Source organism: Oncorhynchus keta, chromosome 3 (genome assembly GCF_023373465.1).
Source record: "Oncorhynchus keta strain PuntledgeMale-10-30-2019 chromosome 3, Oket_V2, whole genome shotgun sequence".
Lineage (NCBI taxonomy): Eukaryota > Metazoa > Chordata > Actinopteri > Salmoniformes > Salmonidae > Oncorhynchus > Oncorhynchus keta.
The window spans coordinates 6,952,286-6,972,427 of NC_068423.1; the positions used below are offsets into that span (position 1 = coordinate 6,952,286).

At 43.8% G+C, this 20,142-nt stretch overlaps 2 protein-coding genes and 1 pseudogene across 7 annotated transcripts in view; 1 reads left to right on the forward strand and 2 right to left on the reverse strand.

The window, feature by feature from the left end:
• The first annotated feature begins 6,593 nt into the window (after positions 1 to 6,593).
• Positions 6,594 to 8,045, forward strand: LOC118365376 (C-reactive protein-like). The gene is made up of 3 exons (XM_035747555.2): positions 6,594 to 6,741; positions 6,888 to 6,958; positions 7,225 to 8,045. Exons 1-3 carry the CDS (start codon positions 6,734 to 6,736, stop codon positions 7,839 to 7,841), a joined length of 696 nt encoding a protein of 231 aa, XP_035603448.1. The 5' UTR covers positions 6,594 to 6,733; the 3' UTR covers positions 7,842 to 8,045.
• Positions 8,046 to 10,947: 2,902 nt separating this feature from the next.
• On the reverse strand, positions 10,948 to 15,530 carry LOC127913905 (C-reactive protein-like; annotated as a pseudogene).
• Positions 15,531 to 15,653: 123 nt separating this feature from the next.
• The window catches only part of atp6v0a1b (ATPase H+ transporting V0 subunit a1b), a 37,255-nt gene continuing 32,766 nt past the window's right edge, over positions 15,654 to 20,142 (reverse strand). For all 6 annotated transcript variants that reach the window (XM_035747060.2, XM_052487633.1, XM_035747069.2 and 3 more), the window contains one exon: positions 15,654 to 17,061. In XM_035747060.2, the coding sequence (XP_035602953.1) occupies positions 16,968 to 17,061 (94 nt within the window). In that variant the 3' untranslated portion in view covers positions 15,654 to 16,967. The remainder of the gene's footprint in view (positions 17,062 to 20,142) is intronic.

Below are 20,142 nucleotides of genomic sequence, written 5' to 3' on the forward strand. Positions count from 1 at the left end.
TACGTGGATCAGGGAACCACAGCGAGATGATCCAATTCCTGCTCATTAAAACCTCTACTGACTCCCCATCCCGCATGCGGGAGCGTAATCATCGCCTGACACTAATTAGCATAACGCAACGGACATAAATATCCCTAGAAAATATTCCTATTCATGAAAATCACAAATGAAATATATTGAGACACAGCTTAGCCTTTTGTTAATCACTCTGTCATGTCAGATTTTCAAAATATGCTTTACAGCCAAAGCTAGACAAGCATTTGTGTAAGTTTATCGATAGCCTAGCATAGCATTTTGTCCAGCTAGCAGCAGGTAACTTGGTCAAGGAAATCAGAAAAGCAATCAAATTAAATCGTTTACCTTTGAGCTTCAGATGTTTTCACTCACGAGACTCCCAGTTAGATAGCAAATGTTCCTTTTTTCCAAAAATATTATTTTTGCAGGTGAAATAGCTCCGTTTGTTCTTCACGTTTGGCTGAGAAAACGCCCGGAAATTGCAGTCACGAAAACAGCGAAAAATATTACAAATTAGCTCCATAATATCGACAGAAACATGGCAAACGTTGTTTATAATCAATCCTCAAGGTGTTTTTCAAATATCTATTTGATAATATATCCATCTGGACAATTCGTTTTTCAGTAGGACCGATTGGAGTAATGGCTACCTCTGTATTTTACGCGAGAATCCTTTGGGGGCATCTGGTGACCACTTATGCAATGTAGCCGCCTACGGCTATTCTTCAACATAAATGCGTAAAACTATGTCACAATGCTGTAGACACAATAGGGACTCATTGGAACGCAGCGCTTTCAAAATATGGGGCACTTCCGGATTGGATTTTCTCAGGCTTTCGCCTGCAGCATCAGTTCTGTTATACTCACAGACAATATCTTTACAGTTTTGGAAACGTTAGAGTGTTTTCTATCCTAAGCTGTCAATTATATGCATATTCTAGCATCTTGTCCTGACAAAATATCCCATTTAAAACGGGAACTTTTTTTTCCTCCAAAAATGAAAATACTCCCCCTAGAGTCGCAACAGGTCTTCTCAGGTTCCCGTGGTATTGGGATTCTCTTGGCTCCAGCGACACAATCCCCTTATTGACTGGTCTGCTGGTGCCATCATGGGCTGGAAGCCATTCTGTCACGCTCATTGCCTGAAGTCAGTGCAGCCTGCCCTGTGACGTCTTCCTGGGGGCTCGGAAGTCGCCCCGGACCTCTCCACTCTTTCCGCGGAGTACCAGGACCTCCGGGAGGTGTTCAGTAAGGCCCGGGCCCCTTCGCTTCCAGCCAAAACCGACCATATGACTGCGGGATTGACCTTCTCCCAGGCACCACTCCGCCACCGGGGACAACTGTACTCCGGAGACCAAGGCTATGGAGGCCTACATTGAGGACTCCATAGCTGCAGGGTTCATCCGTCCTTCTGCCTCCCCCGCCGGAACAGGGTTCTTCTTTGTGGAGAAGAAGGACAAAACCCTGCGGCCATGCATCGACTACCGGGGCCTCAACAACATCACTGTGAAGTACCACTACCTGCTACCACTCATCTCCTGGGCCTTTGAGCCACTCCAGGGGGCCACCGTGTTCTCCAAGCTGGACCTACGGAACGCCTACCACCTGGTGCGGATATGAGAAAGGGACGAGTGGAAGACTGCCTTCAACATGGCCAGCGGTCACTACAAGTATCTGGTCATGCCATTTGGCCTTACCAAAACCCCAGCTGTGTTCCAGGCTCTGGTTAATGATGTTCTCTGCCAAATGTTGAACCGGTTCATCTTCGTCTACCTCAACGACATCTGCGTCTTCTCCCGCTCCGCCCAAGAACACGTGCGCCACGTCTGACAGGTTCTCCAAGTTTGCGGGACACCACCTGGAGGGGCATATCCTGGGTGGACAGCCATACCCGGGGTGCCGGGCTCCAGTGGCGGTCCGCTTGTTGTCGATTCCTGGAGGTGGTCTTGAGGAGAGCCTACCGGGCTCTCTTCCAGGAACGACGACAGCGACGGACAAACATCTGGGCCGAAGGTATGCCGACCTCTTCCTCTTGCTCAGGGATGAGAGGGGGCTGATAACCCAGGGAACACTCAAAGAATGAGAGACCCTTGGCAGAGCAAGGCAAGGAAGGGTTCTATCTATTGTGCTTGAGGCCATTTCACAGCTGCCGTTCAGACCGCTGGAAAGCATGTAAATGAGATGTCTAATAAACGACCACTTTACATGTAGCCAGTAAGACTAGCTGTCACTATTGGCTTCGGCTGATGGGGATCCTAATAAATCAAAGTACGTCCATAATCTCTTGGGGAACTCCCTGCACAGGAAGGCCCATTTCCTGCCAGCGTCTATCCCACTGGATAGTGGAGGCTAATTATACTGGCGTATAAAAGCAAAGTTTATCACCCTCGGAGGGCTTGAGAGCTCACTCAACTAGAGGTATGGTGGCATCATGGGCAATGTTCAAGCACATCTCTGTTCATCTACCTTCATGAGGTTCTACCGACTGGTTGTCACTGCGCCCTCGTTGATACATTCAGATCTCAATGTCAGGTTCACTGAGGGGTGATTCCGTCTAGACTACCTAGCTTTGGAGAGTATACGAGTGCTATGGGAGTTGGCTATATCCTCATAGTGAGAGACCAAAACAAATATTTGAAAGAGAACTTATTAAGGTTACTTACGTAACCTTGGTGCTCTGATAATATGAGTGAGGTCCCTCACCGCATTTCACTTCACATTGTGCGTAAGGAAGAAGAAATATACTTGATAATGAAGTTAGAAGACGGGACCGTGGCGCCTGATAAGGAGTGAGTTCCCCACTATTCACATATCCCGTAGTGAGTGACCTCACTCATATTATCAGAGAACCGGGGTTACACAAGTACTGTAACCGTAGGTTATTATACTCAAATGTGGATAAATGCATGGCTTCTTTTGACCAATATCCTGGGCCCAGTTTTTTAAATTCTTAATCTGGATCAGATTGATTTTTTTGCTGTCCAGAATCGGGTCTTTTTTTTAGCAAGTTCTTCAGAAAATAAGTAGATACGATCATTTTGATCCGGATCCTACAATATAAAGATCACAGATCTGAATTTTCAGTGTGTTTTTTAAACCTCCCACCTTAGTTACATTGACATTGTTTAGTTGTAGTGCCTTTCACCTGTCTAAATCCAACCTGAATCCACCCTTCCATTAGAATAAAGATCATCCAGATTTTGTCAGCATCAAAACTATCCTAATCACTACTTTTTTGAATTTTGAAAAACGCAACTACAACATTTAATCTTGATTAAAGTTCAGATTGTGTTAGCAAATCCGAATCTGAATGTTCCTAATCTAATTCCAAGTATAAGATTTGAAATCAATCAAATAATAAAAAATCTGGGCACGGGGCTGACCACCCACGACTGACCACCCAGTGAGCACAACTGGTTGTGTCTTCCAATGCTCACTGTGCACCAACCATTGGATTGGTGGAGGCATAGCCTAGTGGGAGTTTCCACCATATTTCTTATACCAGTCATTTCCTTTCAAATCAGGGAAGTAGACAAGTTCACACTTTGGGAGGAAGGAGAGATAATTTTGTATATATAGTGTATGTGGACACCCCTTCAAATTAGTGGATTCTACTATTTCAGCCACATCCGTGGTGTATAAAATAGAGCACACAGCCATGCAATCTCCATAGACAAACACTGCCAGTAAAATGGCCTCACTGAAGAGCTCAGTGACTTTCAACATGGCAGTTTGTCACATTTCTGCCCTGCTAGAGCTGCCCCGGTCAACTCTAAGTGCTGTTATTGTGTAGTGGAAATGTCTAGGAGCAACAACGGCTCAGCCACAAAGTGGTAGGCCACACAAGCTCAAAGAATGGGACCGCCAAGTGCTGAAGTGCGTAGCGCGTGCCTACCTGACACCCTAGACCCACTCCAATTTGCTTACCGCCCAAATAGGTCCACAGGCGATGCAATCTCAACCACACTGCACACTGCCCTAACCCACCTGGACAAGAGGAATACCTATGTGAGAATGCTGTTCATCGACTACAGCTCGGCATTCAACACCATAGTACCCTCCAAGCTCGTCATCAAGCTCGAGACCCTGGGTCTCGACCCCGCCCTGTGCAACTGGGTACTGGACTTCCTGACAGGCCGCCCCCAGGTGGTGAGGATAGGCAATAACATCTCCTCCCCGCTGATCCTCAACACGGGGGCCCCACAAGGGTGCGTTCTGAGCCCTCTCCTGTACTCCCTGTTCACCCACGACTGCGTGGCCACGCACGCCTCCAACTCAATCATTAAGTTTGCGGACGACACAACAGTGGTAGGCTTGATTACCAACAACGACGAGACGGCCTACAGGGAGGAGGTGAGGGCCCTCGGAGTGTGGTGTCAGGAAAATAACCTCACACTCAACGTCAAAAAAACTAAGGAGATGATTGTGGACTTCAGGAAACAGCAGAGGGAACACCCCCCTATCCACATCGATGGAACAGTAGTGGAGAGGGTAGCTAGTTTTAAGTTCCTCGGCATACACATCACAGACAAACTGAATTGGTCCACTCACACTGACAGCGTCGTGAAGAAGCGCAGCAGCGCCTATTCAACCTCAGGAGGCTGAAGAAATTTGGCTTGTCACCAAAAGCACTCACAAACTTCTACAGATGCACAATCGAGCATCCTGGTGGGCATCCTGGTGGGCCGCCCTCAACCGTAAGGCTCTCCAGAGGGTAGTGAGGACTGCACAACGCATCACCGGGGGCAAACTACCTGCCCTCCAGGACACCTACACCACCCGTTGTTACAGGAAGGCCATAAAGATCATCAAGGACATCAACCACCCGAACCACTGCCTGTTCACCCCGCTATCATCCAGAAGGCGAGGTCAGTACAGGTGCATCAAAGCTGGGACAGAGAGACTGAAAAACAGCTTCCATCTCAAGGCCATCAGACTGTTAAACAGCCACCACTAACATTGAGTGGCTGCTGCCAACACACTGTCATTGACACTGACCCAACTCCAGCCATTTTAATAATGGGAATTGATGGGAAATGATGTAAATATATCACTAGCCACTTTAAACAATGCTACCTTATATAATGTTACTTACCCTACATTATTCATCTCATATGCATATGTATATACTGTACTCTACATCATCGACTGCATCCTTATGTAATACATGTATCACTAGCCACTTTAACTATGCCACTTTGTTTACTTTGTCTACACACTCATCTCATATGTATATACTGTACTCGATACCATCTACTGTATGCTGCTCTGTACCATCACTCATTCATATATCCTTATGTACATATTCCTTATCCCCTTACACTGTGTATAAGACAGTAGTTTTGGAATTGTTAGTTAGATTACTTGTTGGTTATCACTGCATTATCGGAACTAGAAGCACAAGCATTTCGCTACACTCGCATTAACATCTGCTAACCATGTGTATGTGACAAATAAAATACAATTTGATTTGAATTTGACTCATTACCAAGTTCCAAATGGCTCAGGAATCAAAGTCAGCACGATAACTGTTTGTCAGGAGCTTCATGAAATGGGTTTCCATGGCCGAGCAGAGGTACACGAGCTTAAGGTCACCATGCGCAATGCCAAGCGTCGGCTGGAGTGGTGTAAAGATCGCTGCCATTGGACTCTGGAGCAGTGAAAATGCGTTCTCTGGAATGAGGAATCATGCTTCAACATCTGGCAGTCTGACGGACGAATCAGGGTTTAGCGAATGCCAGGAGAACGCTACCTGCCCGATTGCATAGTGCCAACTGTAAAGTTTAGTGTAGGAGGAATAGTGGTCTGGGGCTGTTTTTCATGGTTCGGGCTAGGCCCCTTCGTTCCAGTGGAGGGAAATCTTAACGCTACAGCATACAATTACATTCTAGACAATTCTATGATTCCAACTTTGTGGCCACAGTTTGGGGAAGGCCCTTTCCTGTTTCAACATGACAATTCCCCCGCGCACGAAGCGAGGTCCATACAGAAATGGTTTATCGAGATTGGTGTGGAAGAACTTGACTGGCCTGCATAGAGCCCTGACCTCAACCCATTATACATATAACCTTTGAGATGAATTGGAACGCGGACTGCGAGCCAGGCCTAATCACCCAACATCACCTCGACCTCACTAATGCTTTTGTGGTGGAATGCTGCAGAGACTTGCTTCCAATGTTCCAACATCTACTGGAAAGACTTTCCAGAAGAGTGGAGGCTGTTACAGCAGCCAAGGGGGGACCAACTCCATAGTAATGCCCATGATTTTGGAATGATATGTTTGACGAGCAGGTGTCCACATACAATTACACTACATGACCAAAAGTAAGAGTAAAATAAGAGTAATTCGGACATAGCCATGAAGAAGGCTACTGTCACCATTGTCTGTGTCAGTGGGATTGACAAAGCTTCTAATAGGTTCTAGTTGTTTCTCTGTAGAGAGGGTACGGAGTTTGTGTCTCGGAATATACTGTGTGCAAAGATGAATGACCTGCAGCTTTGATTTGAATGACCCACTTACACTCACTGGTAAAACATGGCAACCAGAGGAGGAGAGTGTATTTATCTGACGCTCTTCACCATTGGTTCATAATAGATCCACCCCTTCCCCTTTAAAAGTCTATGACTTTTACAGTAGAAGAGAAAGACGCGGAAGAGAGCTTGAGTAAAACTGCTATTCCTGGACATTTGCTTAATCAAGTCTTTTAAACAAGAAGACATGGAAAGGTCATTTTAATTACTTTACTAAAATATAATCGTTTTTCAATTGATTATGCAGATCGGCAACATTTAGCACTGTTTTTTTGTGTACAAAGCAGGTTTAACAGGCAGCAGATGTCATACATTCAGTACCTTTTGTTCTCTTTTTACAGTGTACTAAAGTGGATGGAGAAGCTGCTGGTTCTGCTGTTTCTGATCTATGGTTGTTATGCTGAACATCAAGGTGAATGATCTCTCAAGTTTTCACTTGTAATTTTAACCATGTAGTAGATCTGGCCCTACATGGACTTAACTGTGCAAATATTTGCTGTCACTGAGTGTCCGCAACTTCTCTTCCGATCATGTTGCATTGCAAATATTGTTAAACTAATCTGTGGTGAAATAACTTTTTAAAAAAAGCTCTATATTTTCATCATACTGGGTCAAGTTGATTTCTGTTACATTTCTGTTGGTGAGCTTTTCTCCTTCTCTCATATTTAACCCATATAGATCTCTCAGGGAAAAAGTTCATCATCCCAGTCGAGACAAGCAACTCGTTTGTAAAACTCTCTGGCAACGTCTCAAAGCCTGTTACTGCTATGACCATGTGTCAGAGGTTCTTCACTGAGGAACACCGAGACCAGTCCCTTTTTTCTCTAGCAACCCCCTCTGATCCCAAAGATATCAATCTGTGTATGCAATCAAAGGGTGGTTATAAACTGAATATCAGAGGAAATTCTGTTACTATCAGCGGTTTGCCAGAAAATAGAAATGCATGGATCTCTTTTTGTGGCACCTGGGACTCTAAAACTGGTCTCACCCAGATGTGGGCGAATGGGAGACGAAGTGCATCGAAGATTCTTAAGCCAAATGGCCCTATAAATGGAAAACCAAGTATAATCTTAGGTCAAAACCAAGGCAAATATGGTGGAAGTTTTGTTGCATCACAATCCTTTGTGGGGGATGTTACTGATGTACACTTCTGGGACAGTGTCATCTCTCCTTGCCAAATCAAATTGTATATGCAAGGGAAAAACTTTACTCCAGGAAATATTCTCAACTGGAAAGCATTGGAGTTCACTACTGGGGGAGGGGTGTTCAAGGAGATAAGTGACTATAACTGTTAGTGAACCAAGAGCAATACATTTGTACCAGTTATTGCTAATGTTTTAAAAAATGTAATTTGATTACTGTCATCATCATTTGTATGTTCATAGCAGCTTTCACTTTAAAAGCTCTGTTACGAATCAATATCCCATATTTTTTATGTTCCTGAGTATTCAATTAATAGAAAAGAATAGTGCAATAAAGTTTCAATAATTTCTGATAAATGTTTATCTGTCTTTCATTTAGCGTTTGTATACAGATGACTTTTGAAATAGTGTAAAGTGTTATTTTCAGAGGAGAATGAAACCGAAAAAGAAAGATGTCTTTATTGACATTTTTCCAGTGTGTCTGTGTGCACAAGGTCGTTGTGTAAACAGAAGATGAATGACTTTGCTGGACAATTGCAACTACTAGGCAGAACCACATGCAGCTCTGTATTAACGCTGGAGTTCATGCACCAGCGTGTTGAAACAACTTTCCTGCAACTAAAAACCCACAAGAATAAACCAGCAGATCAGTTGATCTCATGTTACCGTGTCAAGCTTTGATTCCAAACAGCTGCGTCTGGGTTCTCTACTCCCTCTCCTTATAGGCCTATAACACCTAGTCTAGTAATTGATCTAAAAAATATACTTATTTTAAGAATATAGGATTATATTTCATACAAACATGTCATCTTAAATATCAAGATAATTATAATATAATTTGTGTCATTTATTTTAAATAACTTGATGAGACAATTTGTTCGAAAGCCACCGTCCGCCATATTGGTAGCCTACTCCTCATGTCCCCTATACAGGGGCGCAACTTTGGTTTTAGAAGTGTTTACATTTTTTAATTCAGTCGGATAAACCCTCCAAACAGCCTACCCGACCGCTCGGGGGCGTCTGCATGGTCATAAAGCACACAGATTCCTTGTTTTGTATCACATTCCATTGATTAAACTGAGCAGGACAATTTCAGAATGTGGGTGGAGCCCCACCATCCCCAGTGAAAGTTGCACCCCTGCAACTGTACACTGAGTGTACAAAACATTAGGAACACCTGCTCTTTCCATGACATGGATAGACTGACCAGGTGAAAGCTATGGTCCCTTATTGATGTTATCTGTTAAATCCACTTCAATCAGTGTAGCTGAAGGGGAGGAGACAGGTTAAAGAAGGATATTATAGCCTTGAGACAATTTAGACATGGATTGTGTATGTGTGCCATGTCATGGTAGTAGGTGCCCGGCGCACATGTTTGAGTGTGTGAGTTTTTCATGCTCAACTGTTTCCCATGTGTATCAAGAAAGGTCCACCACCCAAAGGACATCCAGCCAACTTGACAAAACTGTAGGAAGCATTGAAGTCAACATGGGCCAGCATCCCTGTCGAACGCTTTAGTCAGCTTGTAGATCCATAACCCCCCCCGTCCGTTCTGAGTGCTAAAGTAGGCAGGGTAGCCTAGTGGTTAGAGCGTTGGACTAGTAACTGACAGGTTGCAAGTTCGAATCCCTGGGTTGACAAGGTACAAATCTGTCGTTCTGCCCCTGAACAGAGGACAATTTTTTTAAAATGAGCATAGCCTTATTTCTATTACAGCATATTGGATGACTGTCATTCATATTCCATTCACCCAGTTCAGTGTAACAGCAATAGATTTAGGGTACTACATGATACACACATTTTCCCTTTACCCATCATGAGGTTCAATGGAAGCATATGAATGAACGTTTACAATGTCAGTACACACAGGTCAGAGACACATTTGAGGACACAGACAGTGACACATGCACAGATTCAATACCGCCTTGCACACTCTTGCCTGCATCTAGCTGATATAGGATGTAATCATTAGTCCAACAGTTACAGGCGAGAGTTTCTATTGGACAAATTCATGTTTATCCCTGTTTTGCTCAGTTTGCTTCCATTTAAGAAATGTTTTTCAACAGAATAGGCGGAATGAATACACCCCTGATCACGTGTGAACACACAGCCTTTTGTACTCGTTCTCGCATCTTTGCGCTCTGGTCCTCTCCGCCTTTCCCTTCGCTTGTGGAATTCAATGCACAACACATCAGCTGTATGTGACCAGGCTAAAAAACCTTTCCAAGCCACAGCCTACATCGTTGTCACCATATTAGCTAAAGTAACGTCCTAGTCAACATAGCTAATATAACTAATGCGCTAGTAAACCCGCTACAATCATGCATTAACATTAGTGTACAGTCAGTAAGCAGTTACATCGGCGGGCCAGGTGGCAATAAATTAGTAAAAACAAAAGCTTACCTTGACTTGGAAGAGTTTCAGGGTTGTGATGGATAGCCAGCTAGCTAGCATCCCTCCGCTTGAGCAGGGTGTTTCAGTAGGCCAAACTAGCTAGCTGCATTACTAGCTCAGTAATTAAAACTGAAAGTGAAAAAAAAGACAATCTCTATATATATTTCTCTCTTGCGTCTCCTTCATTTTGTAGTAAATTAATTAGTTCAAAATTGTTAAATTATTATTTTTCTCTCACTTTGAATCAACTACTCACTACATTTTATGCCCTGCAGTGCTAGCAAGCTGCTTTCATTACTATATTCATTTTCTGATCCTTTGATTGGGTGGACAACATGTCAGTTCATGCTGCAAGAGCTCTGATAGGTTGGAGGACGTCCTCGGAAGTTATCATAATTACTGTGTAAGTCTATGGAAGTGTGTGAGAACCATGAGCCTCCTAGGTTTTGCATTGTAGTCAATGTACCCAGAGGAGTACAGAAGCTAGCTGTCCTTCAGCTTACCCTACAGAGTGTTGTTGAGGCTACTGTAGACCTTTGCAAATTGTGTGTTTTAATCGATTATTTGGTGGCATGATTATATTTAGTATAGTTCTATCTAAAAAGGATAACTTTGAAATGTTTTAAATTATACTTTTATGATTTCAGTGAGGAGGATGGTCCTCCCCGTCCTCCTCTGAGGAGCCTCCACTGATGACAACATGGCGCATCCACTCGACTGCCTTCATCATACAAACCCAAGTCACATAACCTTGTCCAAATACTACTTGGGTGGTGGGATGGCTCACCACTGCCATCTGCTGTATGGTAACTAAACTGCTCCATGGCACTCCATAATGCTTTGGAATATATATATGACTCTTGAGTTTGCTCGTTCTGATATTTATTAATTTCTTTATTTTTACTTTTTGGATTATGTGTGTATTGTTTTGTGTTACTAGGTATTACTGTACTGTTGGAGCTAGAAACACAAGCGTTTCGCCGCACCTGCGATAACATCTGCAAATCTGTGCATGCGACCAATAAACTTTGATTTGATTTGCATCAGGGGAATATTACATTTCCTACTTAGAAGAGTGTATTCAGTAAATACTCAGGAACCAAGAAAATCGTATTATAGCATATAATACTGTTGAAACAGCTGAAACAGTTATCACACGCATTGAAAGAGATAAAAAATCATGCTAGTGTTCAGGCAACATTATTAAAGTCACTCTTCTCCTTGAACACGTTCCCCTCAGTTATGTACTCTAATGCTTTCCAGTTTAGAATATTTCCAGGAGTGAAGGGATTTCCCTTCACATAAAAATCAGATTTGTCAAGGAGGGAGGGAGGACACTATCCCATAAGTGGACATTGGCCAGGTCCCCCACAAAGGACTGTAAATCTATGAAAGCACCACCCCATATGTGTATTGCTCTTAACCTAAAATAATACTTGGCTTTCCAGTTATAGAAATGTCCGAAGTGACAAACTTCCATGTACTTCACTTCCCATTTATCCAGAGTTGGGTCAGACCAGTGTAAGAGTCCCAGGTCCAGCAGATGGAGTTCCATTCATTCTTATTATCTGGCAACCTCAAGAAATCCAGTCCAGCTTCTTTGATGTGCACTCAGTATGCTCCCCCCATATATGGTTTGAACTACAGCAAATCCTTATCATGACGGGCCTGCCAGTGAGACAATGGACTGGCCTCTGCCAACCTCAGAGAAGAACCGCAAGCACACGGTCATAGCAGAAATGGGCGTCTGGATTTTAGCTGAGAGTTTCACATGGAAAGTGTCGCTCTCCAACAGGAACGAGAACACTGTCCCTGAGAAATTGGAAAGGGTGTGGAATTGATTACAACATGATATCACATAGCCTGAATTAGAGATCATCAACGAGATTCAGCCTCGGGACGATTTTCTGTCGAGTGTATTGTCAGAGAGCCGAAACTTAATTACAAATCATTTGTAGACTGCAAATTGACCGCAGGAAGCCCAAACATACAGTGCATTTGGAAAGTATTCAGACTCCTTGACTTTTCCCACATTTTGTTATGTTACAGCTTTATTCTAAAATGGATTAAAATGTTTTATCCCCCCCTCATCAATCTACACACAATACCTCATAATGACAAACCAACAACAGGATTTAAGAAGTGTTAGCAAAGTTATTAAAAATAAAAAGCTGAAATATCACATTTACATAAGTATTCAGACCCTTTACTCAGTACTTGGTTGAAGCACCTTTGGCAGCGATTACAGCCTCGAGTCTTCTTGGGTATGACATTACAATCTTGGCATACTTGTATTTTGGGGAGTTTCTCCAATTCTTCTCTGAGATCCTCTCAAGCTCTGTCAGGTTGGATGGGGAGTGTCACTGCACAGCTATTTTCCGGTTTCTCCAGATGTTCAATCTGGTTCAAGTCACTCAAGGCTAGAAGGTGAGTGCTCTGGAGCAGGTTTTCATCAAGGATCTCTCATTATTCTGCACCGTTCATCTTTCCCTTGATTCTGACGAGTCTCCCAGTCCCTGCCACTGAAAAACATCCCCACGGTATGATGCTGCCACCACCATGCTTCACCAAAGGGATGGTACCAGGTTTCCTCCAGAAGTGACGCTTGGCATTCAGGTCAAAGAGTTCAATCTTGATTTCACCAGACCAGAGAATCTTGTTTCTCATGGTTTGCAAATCTTTCGGTGGCTTTTGGCAAACTCCAAGCGGGCTGTCATGTGACTTTTACTAAGGAGTGACTTCTGTCTGGCCACTCTACCATAAATGCCTGATTGGTGGAGTGCTGCAGAGATGGTTGTCCTTCTGAAAGGTTCTTCCATCTCCACAGAGGAACTTTGGAACTCCTTCAGAGTGACCACCTCCCTGACCAAGGCCATTCTCCCCTGATTGCTCAGTTTGCGGCCACTGTGTTCTTGGGGACCTTCAATGTTGTAGAAATGTGTTGGTGTCCTTCCCCAGATCTGTGCCTCGACACAATCCGGTCTCAAAGCTCTATGGACAATTCCTTCAAACGCATGGCTTTTGCTGACATGCACTGTCAACTGTGGGACCTTATATAGACATGTGTGTGCCTTTCCAAATCATGTCCAAACAATTGAATTGACCAAAAGGTGGATTCCAATCAAGTAGAAACATCTCAAGGATGGTCAATGGAAACAGGATGTACCTAAGCTCAATTGTGAGTCTCATAGCAAAGGGTTTGAATAGTTATGTAAATACGGTCCTTCTGTTTAAAATGTTTAATAAATTAGTAAACATTTGGCTGTAACATAAGAAAATATGGAAAAGGTAAAGGGGTCTTTACACATTTAGGCTAGACACATTTAGGCTAGATACATTACTACTGTATAAATATTACAATTCCTAAGGCTATTGACAGGATAAAATACCTGTTATCGCAGTTATAAAATAAAGAATGATAAAAAATAGTGCTTTAGCGGAGACCAGACGTTTCTCCTCTTTCATTTAAAATGGATAATTAAGACGTTCTCTTGGACATGCTTATGCCTATCTGATTTTCTTTCAAATACAAATAGTGCTTCCATGTTCCAGAGGGCTCGGGACTTGTACCAATCTTCACAGGAATTTGTATGCTTTGAAAGGGAAATTAAGTCTGCCAAGTTTATGGAGGGAGGGAGTGGGCTTGGGGTATCCCCAGTCCAAAAGTGCAGTCATATCTATGTTGGTTGTTGGTCAGCTACTCTCATATCTCCCACTCATCGCCTGAAGGGTTGAGCTCCCTCTTGTGTTACCTCTGGCAGCGTTTCTTTGCTAAATAACTTTCTCGGGTGTTCGCCTGTTTTATTACTCACGATTCTTTATGACTTAGTTAAATAAAGTTTAAATATATATATATATTTTAATCTCCTTCATGCTTCTCTGGCCATTACGTCAGAAAATTCAAAGAGCTGATGGCCACGAGCGTGCTTGCTATCCATTTGGCGGAAACCAGCTAATAGTGTGCAACTGCAACCCACAATTCGGGCGTTCCCGCGTGGGTGGCGTTTTTGTTCCTGCATGAACACCCCTCCCTCAAGCACCCCATTGGTCCTGCATGAATTCCCCCCCTTGAGCACACCATCTTCATGCTTGTGTGACACGTTTGAATGTGGGTCAAAAGGGGAATAAAAGTATTATGTGTTTTTCGCCCCCAACCTAATTTCTACCAGAGTCCTCCTTCCTAGCTAGCGGAAGGCGGGGTTGATACTGGTAGACAGTGTGTCCTTCGCTCTTACCTGCCCTCACCATCGTTAACAGAACTGCGGTAAAAGAGTGACCGACAGGCGGGTGTGAAAGACATTCTCTACCGGTCGTCCCTGCCCCGTGTACTAGCTATAGCTAGCTATTGTTGTCGCCCTCTGCCGATTCTTCTTCTTCTGTGGGGTTTATCGGCAGTTGGAATCCAATATTATTTGCATTACTGCCACCTACTGTACTGGATCGCTCCAGCCTCCCTCCTGTGCCGGAGTCATAGCTTAAAAATGGACCAATGAAAGTATAAAAAGGGGTTCCTGCAGATGCAGGAATGCCCACATGCAGGAACGCCCGATATTGCGGGCGGGGAAATGCGGGAGTGCACCCTGGCACATTTTCTTTTGCAGTGGATTGTTGCCACGTGCCGCTTGCTGGCCTGGGCAGCCGCTAGTGGGCGTTATGGATCTCCACTATCGTCTGTGCTCAGCTGGTAATACACTCATGTCCCCCGGCAACCAGGTTGTACATAGAACATCCTCCAAGGCCTCTAGACTAATTAGCCTATGAAAAGAGGGACAATTAGGGCAATGTCATTCCAAAAACAGTCCACTTCAGTTGTGATTTAGTTCCTTTTTGTCAAGATCCGTGGTCCGTATTGACCCCGTTCTGTGTCCGGATGCGGAATGCGGACCGCCTATTGAGTATAGCTGTTGTATGCCTGGATTTGATCAGGAAGAGGCATGAGAGGTTAGCCTGGAGTTCCCATTATAACGATGCATTGTCCTAACAGGTTGTTTGTTTCCACAGGCTTCTGAGGCCATATGGAAGGGGGGGATTGGGAAGTGGGTGGGATGGCTTGGCAGAGGAGCTCCCATTTTGTGTATTCAGGGCCATGTTGATGTTGTTCCTCTTGTTTCAAACAAAGGAGGCCAGTAAATCTCTGAGGGCTTTACCTTCATACATGGAAATCAATTACTGAAGTATTCAACAATAGACCAGGGAATCAAAAAACCAGGAACCCTAAGAAGTGAGTTCAGAAATCCAGGGATGATGAGGGTGGATGGAAGTATGTGCTTGACCATGGGAATTTGAGGTATCGATGACTGTTAAATGGAGAGTTCACCCAAATTACACAAATACATATCAGTTTCCTTACCCTGTAAGCAGTCTATGCTAAAAAGTTAGCATTTGGAGACAGTAGACAGGTACACAAAACCAAAGCATGGATTCCTGTCTTACCTTCCATAGACTGCTTACAGGGTAAGGAAACCAATATGTAATATTGTCATTTGTGTGAAGTACCTTTTAAAGCTGATGGGTATACCTCTGAAAAACTATAGTTACTGTCAACAATGAATAACAATCACAATATGAAAGTGAGGACACTAGGGCAATTCCCCCAAACACTTTGTTTTAATAGTTACCTTCACAAACACGTCTGACTGATATCATGTACAAACATCAACTGACAGAGCACATGTTACACTGCAGAGTAAATTTGACCGTTAACAACAGGACTTTGTTTTAAATAGGCCAATCCTTCTGCAGGGCATGCACACGCGTACATGTACACACCGACTATGAACACAACACAACAATTCAGATGACCACATTGACAACCAGTTAAAATATGTATTCGCAGAACGAAAATAATACAAAATAAATATTTGTCGATGACTACATACCATAGGATTGTATGTGTGTATTTTGATAGATATGTTTCATTACTTGACAGCCCACATCACACACAACCACCGATATGAACCAAAGAGAGTGTTGTTTTCATGTGATGAAAACAACATGAGGGTAGAATAGGCTACAAATCTAGCATTTAAAATAATATATGTGTAAGTACTACAGTATCATAAACAACAATACAGTTGCTGCGAGTTAGGGGCAAGTAAATGAGTACAGTACAGTAACCAATAGAAAGGCATTTTATCTTTTGATTTAAATATCGCTCTGCCTGCTCCTCAACGGAGCGGGTTCAGAAAATACAGTCAAATCAAACTGCTCCTGAACATGTCCCCATAATCTCCCCATCTCAATTTGGTCATATCCTCAGCAGGAAGCATCTGTTATGATTTCCTCTTGACACGGTCACGCTAATAGCTAGATCATGCTGCACAAAACAATATATACAGGGAGAGCCACAACACACAGGGGACATTCTCTTTGAATAGATATACCAGAACATTTTACACCAGTCACATTGAGGGAATGCCATAGGATGCCATAGAATAAAACTTGACAGCGTTGCTACTTTGTCACCGATCCATCGTTTGTTCTCTTCACCACTTTCACAAAATTGTATGATGCGAGTACCAGCAGTGCTACGGGATAGCATCATTACACACACATGTTGTCAACAGCCGTCATTACAGAGCCATGCGTTTTGGAGTAAACACTCCATGACCATCTTTCATATGAATGGAGAGCGACTGATGAGCTCGTGGGTGAAACGCGACACACACAATATGTAGCAACTTCTTATGGCATCGCGGAGGGAAGGAGGGAGTTTCGTGAAAATGGAAAAACAACAACAACACGGCACGACATGGCTCCTAGAGGGGGTAAGAGAGCTGCAGTTTGGGGGTCCATGCAGAAACGTTTATAGAGGGGAAAGTCTGGGGGTGGGGGGGTGGGAGTGGGTGTTGGTCTGGGATTTGTCAGGGATGTGGCCGAGCTGGTTTACTCGTCAAATCGCCCCTCCAGGATGCTCTCGAAGGAGAAGGGGACGAACTTGAAGCCCTGCCCCGTGTAGAACTTATTCTGGAACTCCACCCTAAAAAAAAGAGACAAAAAGGACCGCAAAAGATCAGTGGTTTATTGAACAGGTCAAGTTTTGGGACCAGGCCTCGAGCCAGCCAGCCGCCACAACACGAAACAAAGAAATGGTTGCCTCTCGAATGTCAAGACCAATTACAAATTATCATAGTCAATTATGATACTTCGTCCAACATTTCCTGGACATGAGTCAAAAAGCCTCAAATAAACTTGGACGGTCTTTGGACAGCACCATTATACCACATTTCGGGCTTTAACGAGCAGCATGTTCCTTCCTCAGTTACGAGGCCAGATGCTTGGCAGTAACACCAACTCCTCTCTGAATGAGAACAAACCTTAAAGAAGAAACATTTTAAATCGTGGAACAACTGCTGTCCCTACTTCGCTTTCAAGCTGGATTGTCCTACCGACAGTTGCTGAATATCTATTCAACTGGCTGAAAGCAACATACACAGCATCATCCACTTGCTGACAACTGGTGAGAAGCCAAGTGAAGTCAACTTCTTTTTTTTGTGCTTACCCAACATTATTTACATTAAGAAAAGGATAAAATGGCTTTTTAAAAAGTGGAACACTTCCATTTGCATTTGATTTAAATAACCTGATGTTATACTGCTAAGCTATATGTAGCTAGCCACTTGTCGACCATCCCTTTCCCCAGAGAGGGGGGGTGGGGGTGCCAGTATCTTGCCAGTGACTGAGGCTGCACTTCATTCCCTCTCTCCTCTGTCCTCGTTCACTCCTCTGGCAGATCTGAGATACATGGATGGGTGGAAGGAAGCAATAGCTCCAACTAGTTTCCATCATACTGATTTCCCACAGTTCTATCAAATCTGCCAAGGGAAGTAAGCAAGGGCAGATGGATTAAGATAATGATAATCAATTGCACACAAGGTTCAACTGAAATTGTACTTCCGCTTTTAACCCTTTTTCCACATTTTGTTATGTTACAGCCTTTTTCTAAAATGGATTACAAAAAAATTTTTCCTCATCAATCCATACACAATACCCCATAATGACAAAAGTGAAAACAGGTTTTTAGAAATGTTTTCAAATTCACTAAAAATAAAAAACAGAAATACCTTATTTACACAAGTATTCAGGCCCTTTGCTATGAGACTCGAAATTGAGCTCAGTTCTACGGAATTGTCCGTAGAGCTCCGAGGATTGTGTAGAGGTACAGATCTAGGGAAGGGTACCAAAACATTTCTGCAGCATTGAAGGTCTCCAAGAACACAGTGGCCTCCTGTGTTCTTGGAGACAACCAAGACTTTTCCTAGAGTTGGCCTCCTGGCCAAATTGAGCAATCGGAGCAGCAGGGCCTTGGTCAGGTTGGTGACAAAGAAAAATCAAATTAATCAAACTTTATTTGTAACATGCGCTGAATACAACAGGTTACTGTGAAATGCTTACCTGCAAACCCTTTAACAACAGTGCAGTTCAAGGAAGAGTTAAGAAAATATTTACCAAATAAACTAAAGTAAAAAATAATAAAATAGTAGCACAATAAAATAACAATAACTGGGCTATACACAGGGGATACCGGTATCGAGTCAGTTTGCGGGGGTACAGGTTAGTTGAGGTAATTTGTACATGTAGGTAGGGGTGAAGTGACTATGCATAGATAATAAAACAGTGAGTAGCAGCAGTGTAAACACAAATGGGGGGGGGGGGCAATATAAATAGTCCGGGTGGCCATTTTATTAATTGTTCATGAGCCTTATGGCTTGGGGGTAGAAGCTATTAAGGAGCCTTTTGGTCCTAGACTTGGTGCTCCGGTACCGTTTGCCGTGCGGTAGCAGAGAGAACAGTCTATGACTTGGGTGACTGGAGTCTTTGACCATTTTTGGGGCTTTCCTCTGACTCCGCCTAGTATATAGGTCCTGGATGGCAGGAAGCTTGGACCCAGTGATGTACAGGGCCGTACGCACTACACCCTGTAGCGCCTTACGGTCAGATGCCGAGCAGTTGCCATACCAGGTGGTGATGCAACCGGTCAGGATGCTCTCAATGGTGCAGCTGTAGAACTTCTTGAGGATCTGGGGACCCATCCCAAATATTTACTGTCTCCTGAGGGGGCAAATGTGTTGTTGTGCCCTCTTCAGGACTGTGTTGCTGTGTTTGGACAATGATAGTTCGTTAGTGATGTGGACACCAAAGAACTCTCGACCTGCTCCACTACAGCTCCATCGATGTGAATAGGGGCCTGTTCGTCCCGCCTTTTCCTGTAGTCCACAATCAGCTCCTTTGTCTTGCTCACATTGAGGGAGAGGTTGTTGTCCTGGCACCACACTGCCAGGTCTCTGACCTCATCCCTATAGGCTGTCTCATCGTTATCGGTGATCAGGGCGACCACTGTTTTTGTCGTCAGCAAACTTAATGATGGTGTCATAAGGTGTATGCACCAATTTGTAAGTCGCTCTGGATAAGAGCGTCTGCTAAATGACTTAAATGTAATGTAAATGTAAATGGTGTTAGAGTCGTGTTTGGCCAAGCAGTCGTGGGTGAACAGAGAGTACAGGAGGGGACTGAGCACACACCTCTGAGGGGCCCAAGTGTTGGGGATAAGCACGTCAGGAAGTCCAGGAACCAGTTGCAGAGGGAGGTGTTTAGTCCCGGAGTCCTTAGCTTAGTGATGAGCTTTGTGGGCACTATGGTGTTGAACGCTGAGCTGTAAGTCAATGAACAGCATTCTCACATAGGTGTTCCTTCTGTCCAGGTGGGAAAGGGCAATGTGGAGTGCGATTAAAATTGCGTCATCTGTGGATCTGTTGGGGCGGTATGTGAATGGGAGTGGGTCTAGGGTATCCGAGATGATGCTGTTGATGTGAGCCATGACCAGCCTTTCAAAGCACTTCATGGCTACCGACGTGAGTGCTACGGGGCGATAATCATTTAGGCAGGTTACCTTCGCTTCCATGGAGACAGGGACTATGGTGTTCTGCTTGAAACATGTAGGTATTACAGACTCGGTCAAGGAGAGGTTAAAAATATCAGTGAAGACACTTGCCAGTTGGTCCACGCATGCTCTGAGTACATGTCCTGGTAATCCCTCTGGCCCCGCGGCTTTGTGAATGTT